Source organism: Electrophorus electricus, chromosome 3 (assembly GCF_041902795.1).
Source record: "Electrophorus electricus isolate QZ-2024a chromosome 3, ASM4190279v1, whole genome shotgun sequence".
NCBI lineage: Eukaryota > Metazoa > Chordata > Actinopteri > Gymnotiformes > Gymnotidae > Electrophorus > Electrophorus electricus.
In genome coordinates this window covers 7,286,056-7,298,816 of record NC_137499.1, presented here as the reverse complement: position 1 = coordinate 7,298,816, position 12,761 = coordinate 7,286,056, and the positions used below count along the sequence as shown (strand labels likewise).

The 12,761-nt window shown below is 38.9% G+C and overlaps 2 protein-coding genes across 2 annotated transcripts in view; one reads left to right on the top strand and one right to left on the bottom strand.

The window, feature by feature from the left end:
- The first annotated feature begins 1,450 nt into the window (after positions 1 to 1,450).
- tollip (toll interacting protein) lies at positions 1,451 to 7,900 on the top strand. Its single transcript, XM_027023926.3, has 6 exons — positions 1,451 to 1,583; positions 2,540 to 2,689; positions 3,319 to 3,501; positions 3,606 to 3,758; positions 4,044 to 4,134; positions 5,703 to 7,900. The coding sequence occupies exons 1-6, from the start codon at positions 1,551 to 1,553 to the stop codon at positions 5,921 to 5,923; spliced, it is 831 nt and encodes a 276-aa protein (XP_026879727.1). The 5' UTR covers positions 1,451 to 1,550; the 3' UTR covers positions 5,924 to 7,900.
- A 222-nt stretch (positions 7,901 to 8,122) lies between these two features.
- Positions 8,123 to 12,761, bottom strand: part of LOC113586059 (uncharacterized) — a 29,805-nt gene continuing 25,166 nt past the window's right edge. Inside the window, exons 30-41 of the mRNA XM_081710087.1 lie at positions 12,393 to 12,607; positions 12,095 to 12,266; positions 11,731 to 11,969; positions 11,329 to 11,512; positions 11,012 to 11,207; positions 10,439 to 10,611; positions 10,005 to 10,074; positions 9,717 to 9,838; positions 9,554 to 9,585; positions 9,218 to 9,386; positions 8,878 to 8,998; positions 8,123 to 8,578 (exon numbers count right to left, since the gene is read on the bottom strand). Of these exons, the coding sequence (XP_081566213.1) occupies positions 8,401 to 8,578; positions 8,878 to 8,998; positions 9,218 to 9,386; positions 9,554 to 9,585; positions 9,717 to 9,838; positions 10,005 to 10,074; positions 10,439 to 10,611; positions 11,012 to 11,207; positions 11,329 to 11,512; positions 11,731 to 11,969; positions 12,095 to 12,266; positions 12,393 to 12,607 (1,871 nt within the window). The 3' untranslated portion in view covers positions 8,123 to 8,400. The remainder of the gene's footprint in view (positions 8,579 to 8,877; positions 8,999 to 9,217; positions 9,387 to 9,553; positions 9,586 to 9,716; positions 9,839 to 10,004; positions 10,075 to 10,438; positions 10,612 to 11,011; positions 11,208 to 11,328; positions 11,513 to 11,730; positions 11,970 to 12,094; positions 12,267 to 12,392; positions 12,608 to 12,761) is intronic.

Sequence of the window (12,761 nt, the reverse complement as noted above, 5' to 3'; positions counted from 1 at the left end):
CTTCTACCAGTGCAATACAGAGCATACTGCATATTGGTATAGTATGCCAATAACACATCAGAAGAAAAGAACGCTTTGTCAGTGGCAACACCCAGAAAAGTATTTGGCTCCAACTTCTACCCTTGTATCATCTGTATACAATTTTGCCATTTGGCAGATGTTGCAGGACCATTTATAACGGCACCTCCATCTTTTTTTATCCAGGACCATGACTCTGCTGAATCATTTATTCAGTCATCTTCTAAACTACTTAATCCAGTTCAGGGTCAGGGCAGCACAGCACAGCAAGCCGGGCACACTTCCATGCACTCATTTACACTGGACCATAGGCATTGGGGATATGTCCACATCTCTTTCTGAAGATTTTGTCTGCTTTTAAAAATGTACTCTGAAAATATTTTATATAATAGCTTGCCGCAGACATCTGTCCAACTAGTTTGTGAAAATGACAGTATCAGATAATGTTTGTGCTTATATTTTGTCACACAATGCCAAGATAATAAACACAGCACAACTGACATTTTCTGAAATTAAACAAATTGTACTACAAAACAATTGTACTATAAATAGTTATGTTAGTGCTGATTTCTTGTATTGTTCAGTGCTGATAGGCTTTACAACGCAGCCATAAATCCTTTCCTGAACCTTTTCAGTAAACGCATGTGCCTGAAGACCTGATTTCTTAAAGAGAACATGAATCTGAGGGGCAGCTGTATTGAATGCAATAACTGGTTCCTAACACTTTTCAAAGCAAAGTTATACCCATGCACTGGGCCAATTTAGAGATGCCAATTGACCTATCTTGCACATCTTTGGAACCAGATTATTAGGAAGAAATCCATGCAAACACAGAGAGAACATGTAAACTCCATGCAGGCAGCAGCCAGGCCAGAATTGAACCCAGATCACTGTAACTGTGAGGCATATATTGAATTGAGCTTCAAATAATTTATCTTGAACCACTGTAAGATGTAAAGTGGTGAATAATTCATACACAAAAATATTTGTATGTGCTGGACATCGTTGGTAGTTGGGAACAGCGCTAGCTCAGTGGCTAAGGTACTTACCCAGTAATGGGAAACTTGCTAGTTGAAGCCCCACCACCAATTTAACACTGTTGGACCCCTGAGCAAAGCCCGTATTCCTCAATTGCTCATGTTGTATTCAGTCATAATTGTAAGTTGCTTTGGTTAAAATAACATCAGTGATAGTTATATGCTATCTGCTGTTTGCATTCTACACAAGGCCTCTGGGTCTGTTTTCTTCATCTAGCATTTGATCGATAACCTGCGACTGTGACTGTTTCCTGTGACTAAATTTGCAGGTCATTTCATCTGAGAGACCAAGCCGGGTTTAGCACAGGGCGGCACTACCCCTTTCTTGTGAAATCTTCCCGTGCAAAGGTATGTGCTACAAAAAGGATACAGTAGGTGGCAGTAAGTTTCTGGTTTGCAACTCTATGCTGTAACCATAAAAGAGAAGGAACATCACAACACTTAATAAATTGGTTCACTCCTTCGAGAATTCTCCTTTTTACATTGTTAAGTAAGATGGCTACAACAATCAGCACTCAGCGAGGACAGGTTAGTAGCTATGCTTTAGATTTACACAAATCAGAGGTAGAGCGAACGTCAAGTCTGCTTATTTATATGAAGAGCAGCTTCTAGGTAGCTAGTTAGGTAACCTAAGTTAGCTAGCGCTAGCTAGTTAGCTACCCAGTAACGCTAGTACCCTACCAGTCAGACTAATAGCTAGCTACCAAACTATAAGCTAACTAACTATATTAGCTAATTAGCTATCATTCTAGCTAACTGTCTTACGTTGGTTTTTGTTGTGCATGTAAAGACTTCACTGATAATCTTTGTTAAAAATGTCAAAATTGAGTTGTTTTAATTTGTCGTGTTATGGCAAGTCTCACTGTCTAACGCTCTTCCGTGTTTAACGAGCTAACCTAGCTAGCTGAATGTTTGGCCAGCTGGCTATATGACATTTAGCTAGCTAGGTTAGCTTAGCGAACTTGCTAGTTACCCGATGCGGCGTTCGGAGACTCGATTAGGTTAGTTAGCTAGTAGTTAAATACCTAGTTAGCTACATAGCTAGGTAGTTACTTGGGTTAGTTAGTTGGACACTGAGACTGAACTGTGAGCAAATCTAACATTAACTGTTGGGTAAAATAGTAACTATTACACGGTTGATCACCCTGTTGCACAAAACTGTGTTTATTATCCGAAAGGATTTAGACTTCAGTGTTCTATTCGGGGTTTTTTGGTGTTTTGTCTCAGCGATTATATTTTACATGCAACTTCACAGCATTTTTTAATCATAGGTTAGCTAGCCAAGTACGTGTAACACATTACACGTCGTGGGTGTTGCCAAAGAGGCTGTGTTATAGCTCTGAAAAGGGTCTTAGTTGCTTGTCTGTATTATTTTTGTTGACCTAAGGGAAGAGGTACTAGCATCAAACAAATTGGGAAAGAAACAGTACTCCAAATGTCTATATTTTAAGCACAAGTGAGTCCTTCTCACTTCCTGTGTTCAGGTGTACATTGGTGAGTTGCCTCAGGACTTCCTAAGGATCACTCCCACCCAACAACAGCAGCAGGTGCAGATGGATGCTCAGGCAGCACAGCAGTTGCAGTATGGAGGCTCAATTGGAACAGTTGGCAGACTGAGCATCACTGTGGTCCAGGTACTTCAGCAGCAGTGTATACAAACAATGGTGGTTCTGGGAACTTAAAAGATTAAACCATGAATTAGTGTATTTTTCATAGTTCAGGATTTCACTGAAATTTGTTCCCATTTCATCTCAAATCAGTGGTGTTCAAATAGAAAACATCAGGAATGTTGATCAGACTTTTTCATAATGTTGCAAATGCATTGTTCAAGTCAAATTTTAAAATTATTAACTGTACTGTTTTTAACATTTGTCTGCGTCAGTTATTTGGGGTTACATGCATGGTGATATTTCATGTTCCTGGCTTATTTACTAAAATACTCATGATTAGAGATATCTGCTGTGATGGAGATTGTTTTAATGACATTCATCTCCACCTGGACTATAAATTGTGCCATTTAAATCATATACTCGTTGCCTGAAACTGTCCATAAGTGTAAACTCAAAAATGTATTGATTTTTGTCATGGCGATATGTTGTTCATTCTTGTCATGACTCATCACATTTTTATTGTTAGCTACACTTTAGCCAGCATGTATTCAGTCTGTTTGAAAAGGGCAAATGATGAGTCAGACCTTTTGATAAGAAGTTAAACATAACATCTGTGGATTTAGTTATTGAATTCCTTCTCCTTTCTTAACCAGGCAAAGCTTGCCAAAAACTATGGCATGACGCGCATGGACCCTTATTGTAGGATTCGACTTGGGTATGCTGTGTATGAGACTCCCACTGCTCACAACGGTGCAAAGAATCCCCGCTGGAACAAAATTATCCAATGCACTGTCCCACCTGGAGTGGACTCCTTCTACTTAGAGATTTTTGATGAGGTTAGGGTCCTTATAGACAAACAAACTGAATACAACACTAGAAAGGGTCTGTGTTTACAGAGGCCTACACTATGCCTAAACAGCTATTGTGTTTTGGTTTTCAGAGGGCGTTTTCTATGGACGACCGCATTGCATGGACACATGTGACCATCCCTGAGAGCTTGAGGGAGGGCAGCGTGGTGGACGAATGGTTTAGCCTAAGCGGCAGACAGGGGGATGATAAGGAGGGCATGATCAATCTTGTCATGTCCTACACTGTGAGTCTGAGCTTCATCTTACCCTCATTCTTAAACTGACCGAGAGGCTTACACCCCTGTCACAGTGATGGCCACTTGGAACAGCTTGGACAAAAACATTCTGCAAGCATGACCTTGAAAAATAACATGCATACATTTCTGCTGACTAAAGAGTTAAATTTATAGGAAAGCCTGATGAATTACAGCTGTCATGAATGTGTCCTGAACAAAAAACGTTTCTTTCATAAGATCAAGGATTCTCTTACCTTCAATTTCTTGTGCTCCTTTGTTCCTTCTTTGCCAAAGTCTCTGCCAGCAGGGATGATGATGGCATCACAGCCTGTGGTCCTAATGCCTACCGTGTACCAGCAGGGTGTTGGCTATGTGCCCATTGCAGGTGTGTATATTTTCTCAATGCACACTCTGTTTACTTTATTCATGCTGTAATTATATAACCTGTCTATAATTTGGGTATAACGTGTCACAACATTGTCACAAACTTCAGCAACAGCAACAGCCACAGTTAACATGGTTATTCATTGTGAGGCACTCAGCCTACAAGGGTCAACACACATGGGCACAATGTGAAGTCCCCAACCTGCAGCCCTGGGGGGAAATTTTAGTGAACTATTCGACAATGTGGGGAAAACTATGGAGACAGCCGGACAACTCCCACCTTGGCACAGTTCACCCAGGAAAGTGTAATGAGGGAGGGCAGCCAGAATAATAAGGAGCCTGAGCTTAGTGCTCTGCAGCACACAGCCCAGTCCCATGGGTTTCAGTTATCTTGGATCAATAGATGAAGCAAAGGAAAATGGAAACATTAAGACTACATTCACCTTACAAGGCACATTGTTCATTTCCAATTTCTTTGCTCAGATCGGGATTTGTCTAACTGGACTGCTCATATTAATAAGTGCAAGTGACCTGTGTCCATCTGCAATGTGAACACATATCTCTCTTTCTTGAAACAGCACACATGTGCACATTTATGCATTTTGCAAGTCATCTATGTCACGAACAACAAAAAACATTTGTGAGATGACTCATTATATTAAAATGGGCATGCTAGTAGCTTATGTATTGCATCAAATTTTGCTCTGGTTCACAGCTACCAGTTCATCTGCTGTACTTGATCAAGTCAAGAAGGTCGGGGGAACGACACTATAAGGCTAGCTTTAACTATTTTTAAGACTGGGGTGATAGAAATCAGACAAACACTGTCTGAGAAGTGTAATTGTAGGAGGATCTTGTTTGCATGTCATAGAATTAGTTTGATGCATTAGCTCAACAGTAGATGTGGTATGTGAGTAAACATGGAATGTCGTGAGCAGGAAGCAAAGGATAAGTCCTTCAAGTCATATGTCAGAGGGTCAAGTTTGGGCTTAAGGGCCAAGATGATCATTGGGTGCAAATATATATAGAGGTAAGGCTAACAAGGAGCCAGGGTGCAAACACTGAAATGGGAATTAATGAAATGGGAATTAATACCTAAAATAAGCATGTTCACTATCTTGTATTCACCATGTTGTTCACTATGTTGGCAGCACATCTAGCTGAGCAGTAAGAACACCAAAAAAACAACAACCCCGGATCGAATCGGCACCAATGCGTGCTGCAAGTGAGCAGTCATGGAGGGTGGGGGGTGATGGCATAGTGGTGGTGATTGCTGGTAGAATGGGTGTGATTCAGACAACAGAGTTGGAGAATCTGCAAGAACAGTCCCTGATAGAGATGGCATGGATAAGCGTTGTGTGTTTGAACAGTCGTTCCGAACAATGAAGGCACACAATATTTTCAGGAGGAAGCAAGACAGTCACAGGCTAAACTGTACAGTGAAAAATGGTAGACACACATGCATTGTATTCTCTCACTGAATGTAATGGAATAACCCACAAATGTATAAATCTAAAGTATGATTCTTCAAGCACTCATAATCTCTCCTGCCTGTAATTGCTGCTGCAGGTGTACCAGGTGTCTATAACCAGGGTGTGGTGCCCATGGGGATGCCTGCAGTTCCTACTGCCATACCTCACAATACCCCCTGTAGCGAGGAGGATCTGAAGGCCCTTCATGACATGTTCCCCAACCTGGATAAGGAAGTGATCCGCACAGTGTTGGAGGCTCAACAGGGTAACAAGGACGCTGCCATTAACTCCCTCTTGCAGATGGCTGAGGAGGTGTAACCTCCTGGCTGTCCCAGACTGGAGAGATCTAGAAAACCAACATTTGTCCACCACACCATCATCTTGTAAACATGTACCCCAGTCCACAGGCTATGCTTTACGGTTCCCAAAATGCATTGCTTGTCCCCAAAGTCAGGACAGTGGACAGCTTCCCCCAGTGTGATTATATAACTTTTTATTTGCCATTTGTGAGTTAGATAGTATGTAGGTTTCTGCGTTTTGGCCGCATGTGTCTGCGGATTTGGCCATGTTTTCACTGAACCCTCCAGTCTGTCTTGTATATGTCTGTCCTGTATATGTCTGTTTTGTGTTTAAAATGTGCTTTTATCTGTATAAATATAGCTATATATATTTAAAGGACTATAATTTATTTTGAGGATGATTAAAATTATATTAAAAGCTGTCACATTTTAGAGATGGCATGGGCAGTGGGAAATTTTAAAATGATACAGACAATGATTTAACAGTTCAATGTTAGAACTTTTTTCAAATGGCCATCATATTATATGCTGGTTGTTCACCTAATATTGCTTTAAAGGTATGCATTTATATATTGCTCTACCTAGATTCACAACTATATTACTATACACACCCTCTGACACATTCAGTAGTATCGGTAATTAAACTTTAGTGTAAACACTGCTTTCGATTTATAAACAAGCACCAAGTCCTGTACCCAACAGATACATAATTTCATCTTAACTTAAGATCATCTCAGAATCCTGTTAGATATTCACACTTGGATCCATATAGTTTATAGCATCAATTAAAATGTTCAACATACTCATGTGACATTATATCTTTATCTTAATTTAGAGAGTTGGATATGGGATTACAGGTGGTGGTCTGAACAAATGTAGCCAGAGTTGTCTCATAGGAGGTGTCCTATGAACCTATGAAGGTGCGTTCAAGTGAGATGGCTTAATTTAAGGCTGTCTGAACTTAACCATGATTTAAGCCCACGGCTACCTTTAATTCTGGATTTAGCTAGTGCTTATGTTAAAAACCTGCCAAAATAATTTGGAAATCCTGAGTTTTGTGTGTTTATCTATTTTTATTAACCAAAATTCTTCTGCTCAGCTTTTACCTATACCAACAGTCCCAGGTATACAAGCTAGACACTGTTTAGTGATAATGTTGCTTGTGGTGGTCAATGTCAGAGTACATTTATTTCTATGGCTTGTTTACATATGTGAAATTGATTTCTTGCAAAATGCCAAAGGTGATAAAATTATTGTGTGAAGAAAAATTCTATAATAATTCCATGTTGATTTCTATAAATGTTTATTTTAAAGGAGGATTTTGATTTCAGAAATGATTCCATGTTCTTTGGAAGTTATGTAAGACAGCAAAAACATTGTCTCTCTGAAATGCAACTCACTACACACATCTTATGTCCAAGTGGTGACCGTGGCCATATTAATGAAAAACAGAATGCAAATCTTGTTTTGATATTTCTCTCTCTCTCTCTCTCTCTCTCTCTCTCTCTCTCTCTCTCTCTCTCTCTCTCTCACACACACACACACATGCACCCTTTTTTTTAATTATTACACAAGAGTAATTTGTAGTAATTGACTTGGTAGTCCAACTAAATTAAACTTTCAAGGTGATGGATATGGATTTTTATCCATCTATATTCTCACTGAAATGCATTGTAGTATGGGACATTTAGAGCTGTTTACTATTTTCCTAATGTCACATGCAGTTGTCCTCAACTATGGGTTGTTAAGTGGTCACATCAATACAACGGCCTGGTGCCTCGGACCATAAGCAAAATTACAATATATTTAGCAACCCCTGATGAAGGTACTCACTTGCATTAACAAGTAATTATGTAATGTTGGCTCGGGTCAAAGAAATGTTGTTAGGCTGTTCAGCACTTTACTCTTTCAGAGCCAGAAATGTATGATTTTACTTCTCTAAGTTTCTGTTGAACAGTACACATGAGAATAAATAAAATAAACTTCTTGGATGTGGTGTGCTGTGTAAGCATGTAATCACTCAGATGTCATAGTAGTCTCTACATCATTTAGGTTTAAGAATGTTTTCATGTAAATGTAACATTTTATTTCATGCTATTCATCATTTGCATGCATTTTAGGTAATGAGTTCAATTGCCCTTGCAATGTTTTAAGTACAATGCAGTTAATGCTCATATATGAAAAAGAAAATTGCTAATTGAAAGTACAGTACCAAGTATGCTTTAAATTGCAGCAGTTTATTATGAAGTAAAAGACAATGAAGAAGTTACTCTCATGCACATACATTGCCAAAAATAATGATCATGTTAAAATATTTATTTTCTTAATTTTACCACTATTACATGCACTTTCAGGGAAAGATTAATAAGCCCACAGCAATTCTCAAGAAAATCTAGGAAATGCAAATCTTCAAAATTATACCAATGTCTGCCATTGATAAGAATGAGCAGCTTGCTTTAGTTGGTGTTATAAGTGAACTCAGCTTACTGTCTCATATCACTTGTAGGACATGTCAACACATTCTGTGTTTGTGCAGCCACAGGACTCAATATAGGTATATATGTGATTTGTCTTTGATCCATTGGGGCAAATCATCTCCACTTCCTTTTGACTTATGGCCTGCTCTTGACAGCAAGAGCAAGAGTGCATAAGAGAATTGGCCTTTGCAGAGTATCTGAAATAAGACACAAGATATGGCTCAATCAAAAATATAAGTGAAACTATAATGCACCCTCTAAGCTAATAGAGCTGGATTCTTCCTAATATGAACTTTGATGATGCAGTCTGAAGTCACTCTTTATGCCTCCTTGTTTGCCCATCAATGCATGCATGAGCCTGTGTTTCCTTTGACCTCTTGTAGATGGATATAAACTCCTGAACTAATATGGGTGCCAACTAACTTAGCATGACCTGCATGGGTTTTTTCTTGTATGAGAACACTGGGCCAAACCTGATTTGTATTTTTATACTTACATGGAGAATGTTTCACATGAGCCTGCACAGGAAGTGATTTCCACAGGCACAGTGCTGGTGCAACCATTGCTTACCAGGACGGTGGTGTTCTTCTGAATGTTACAGCCACTTGATGGCATATCTGGAGTGCAGTAAAAGAGAACATTGGTCTTTACCAATTAAATTCTTAGTGACAAAATGGAATGTATAGCCTACTTTCAAAAAATGATTTGATTTCTGCAGCCATTTGTTATAGGTTATAGGATAAATTTGGTTCTTAGGTTGTTTGACCAAACAGTGGTGAAATGAGACCACTGGTCTTTAGATCATTCGTTCAGAAATGGGTCTTCAGATTACTCACAGCATTCATGACTTATGCAGCATCCATCTGATTTGTTGACAAGAACTTCTCCAGGATTATCACATACAGGGGTGGACACAGTGGGGCAGGTAACAGACCAACACTGGATGCTCAGAGTTTCATTGTCACACTCACACATTTGGCATCCATTCTGCCATTTTTCATTTGGCTAAAAGGGCAGTGAAATGTCAGCAGTGCTTGAAAAGAAGCTGTCAAGTTTATTTGTAGCATGTCTCACGAAGTCGACATATAAAAAGTACATAATAGAGGAGAAAACATTCCAAATAGATTTAAACAAACCATCAAATAAGCAGAACTAAGTATAAGAATACTCACCATTTTGGGGCTCCCATCAGAGCCTGTGCAAGCTAGAAGACAAACACCTATTATTTTTGTGGAAAATATGGAAACTGGCACCCCAGTAAAGTCAACAAAGAACTATGAACCCCAACTCTTGTGATCCTGCAAAGCTATAGAGTGCCAGAGTTAGATGTTTTACCGCATGATGTGACACAGACATCCGAGTTTGTGTTGAATAGGGTAGTTCCTGGTTGACAGAAGCATCCCTCATGCATTACTGTGTTGTTTGTCTGAATTTGGACCTGGTATTGGCTGTTATACCTGAAACAATAATACACATACTTAAAAAAGTTTCTTCCTTAAGAGTATTTATAATCCAATAACAACTGATGCTAAAAGAAGTTTTTAAAAAAAATAAATACTGCCAAAATGGAATGACCATTTCTAAATATTTGTTCACTTTGGAGTGGGTGGACATAGACATTACTGTGCATTGCAGGTTGGTTGTACAGCTGGTCCACAGGCTTGGTAGACCTTATTCAGAGGACATTTAACCTCTGTAAAATATCAGTAACAATGATTCATCACCAGCAGTTACAACTGTTCACTATCCACATTTAAACATTAATTAATTTTAATTAGTAATAGGCAGTAATATACACTATTCTAACTAATAAAGTAGTGTAGATTTAGTAATTTGGAGTGCTCATAATAGACACTCTAAACAAACAAACCAAGCTACAGTATGGCAGTGTGCAGTATGTAATGACATGTAAATATGTTTTTGTAGTTTTCCTTTGATATGTAATAACAAACTTTTTTGCGACATAAATAGAGCTAATAAAGGTGTTATGAATAAGCTACCTGATAACGGACTTCTCATTTTACCAAGAGGTACAGAGATGCAGGCTGTCCACTCACCACATGTCTCATTTGTGTACTTCCTCCAGTCCACACAGAAGCCCTTGTTAGCACATGCTGATGCGTAGGCCTGCAGGCTGGTGCAGCCCGAGGCTGCTGTCGTGCACTCATCATGCCTGCAGCTTTCTACATACGACTCTGGAGGAACAGCCTCACGGCACTGCTCAAACACTCTAAAATGTAGACAAAAGGAGACATTTTAAAGGAGCTGCTCATAATCTACACACATGGCACGGTTGGTGTAGTGTAGTAGGTAACACTATACCAACACTTCCTCTAACATGAATAACTGGGCTTCAATTGCCCATCTGGGCAAGTGTGCCCTCCTGTACCAATAAGAGTCCTTGGGCAAGACTCCTAACACCACACTTGCCTGTCTCTGTAACATTACTGAAATTTTAAGTTGCTCTTGAAAACAGTGTCTACCAAACACACCAAATGTAACAGAAATGTTACATGGATGCAATAATTAAACAAAGAGTTCTCCTGGTTACAGATGCATGCTATCCCACTATATTGTGCCATAGTTACAAAGACAGAATAGGATTACAGTAGCATATTTCTATTACTCACTGGCTATAGATGAGCTCACAGATTGATGGCCTGCATGGGGAGGGTGTGCTCTTGGTGTATGTAGTAGTTGGAGATGGGGTGGTGGGCTGTATACATGGCTTATTGGAATCCAGCCAGTTGGGAGCTGTTTGGGAGCAGAGCGCAATCTTACCAGAGGGTAACTGGCAGTCATTCTCTTGGTCGTTATCACATGTACCTGGGCAAAATAATGAATGATTAAAATGGTGTCTTTTGATGAGTCATCACATTGTTAATAAAACCTTCACTTTCCAAATAGATTTTAATTTGACTAAGCATAAGGGAGAGAATTCACTCACCACACAGACCCTCTGTTTTGCTGTAGAAGAGTGAGAATGGCAAATCAATGTTAAATGTGGAACCAGCGTAGGTAACTTGAGCCTCTATCTGTGGAATCATCACCATGACTTCCATCCCTGTACTTGTGATGATGAAATTACCATTTTTGAATGCAGGATAGATTTGCTTGTTGTCCACCATTACCTATGATGTTTTAGAAAAACGTCATGAAATAAGAGTCATAATAATATAATGATCTAGATGGCAGCTGGTGGAACTATTCCCAGTAACAAGACATTTCTTAAAACTGTAACAAAAATACATTTCCTGGGGACTGGCTTCACAGACAAGCCTTAAGGATTAAAATGCAGGGCCAGTGGAGAAAATTTAGTGTATAAAGTATAGAGGAGAGACTTATTTACCACATTGGTTATGCCACCTGTAGTCATTTTTTGGGTGAGAACAACCTCTTGACCTTCGTATGTAATGATCAGGCTCTGTGGACAGAATGAGCTTCCAGTGCTGCAGGGCTGTCTGTCAAGGACTATTTTCAAATTTGCACTAACTCCTTTAACCAAAATGTATGAACAACTATCACTGAATGAGTAGTTTTTTCCATCAAATGTTACATAATGAGAACCACCCCATCCAGTACAAGTGCCTGCAGAAAAACATATAGTATATTCATATCACTTGAATTTGAATAACACTTGAAAAGCAGCATGAACATTCACACACAAATATAACATAATTATATACATATACTTTGTAAAAGTTTTAACTTACATTCACATTCATATCTGTAGCAGCAGCCAGTCTCATTATATATTTTTTGAGGGGGTTGGCCATTTTCACATTTTATGGGTCCAAGTGTTCCACAAATGGTTGGGGTGTGGATAACTTTGCCATCAGTACATGTGGCTGTAGTGCAATTCTCCAGTTTCCAGGATTCACCATTCTGTCATTTTAGAATAAAAACGGATAGTAACAGACAAAGCTGCAATATCTATATAATTTTTTCTGTAACATGTCAACATATCAGTTTTTAGATTTATTTGAAAATAAAAGTTGAACATTGGGGTACCTTTCTTGGTGGATTAAGACTGGCACAATCTGGGCCTAGAGATGTAAGCAGTGATCCTGTGACAGTGGCTGAAGTACTCTTAAATGTTGTGGTGGATGTCTGAGGGGATGGTGTTGTTGAACAAGAATATGACCTCTTCTCAACAACACATGCATCACTGCAGTATGCAGTAAAGCACCATCCAGAGCCATCTGATATGTTGTAAATTATTTGCCCTATAATAAAAAAATATATATACACATACATGTGTGTGTAGATAGATAGATAGATCAGATGTATATTTAGAAATATATATATATATATATATATATATATATATATATATATATATATATATATATATATATATATATATGTGTGTGTGTGTGT

Bases quoted from the DNA above. Each gene is read 5' to 3' on its own strand.
- tollip (XM_027023926.3), top strand. From the start codon at position 1,551: ATGGCTACAACAATCAGCACTCAGCGAGGACAG. The intron at 1,584-2,539 runs GTTAGTAGCTAT...TCCTGTGTTCAG, and splicing joins TCAGCACTCAGCGAGGACAG to GTGTACATTGGTGAGTTGCC. The intron at 3,502-3,605 runs GTTAGGGTCCTT...TTTGGTTTTCAG, and splicing joins ACTTAGAGATTTTTGATGAG to AGGGCGTTTTCTATGGACGA.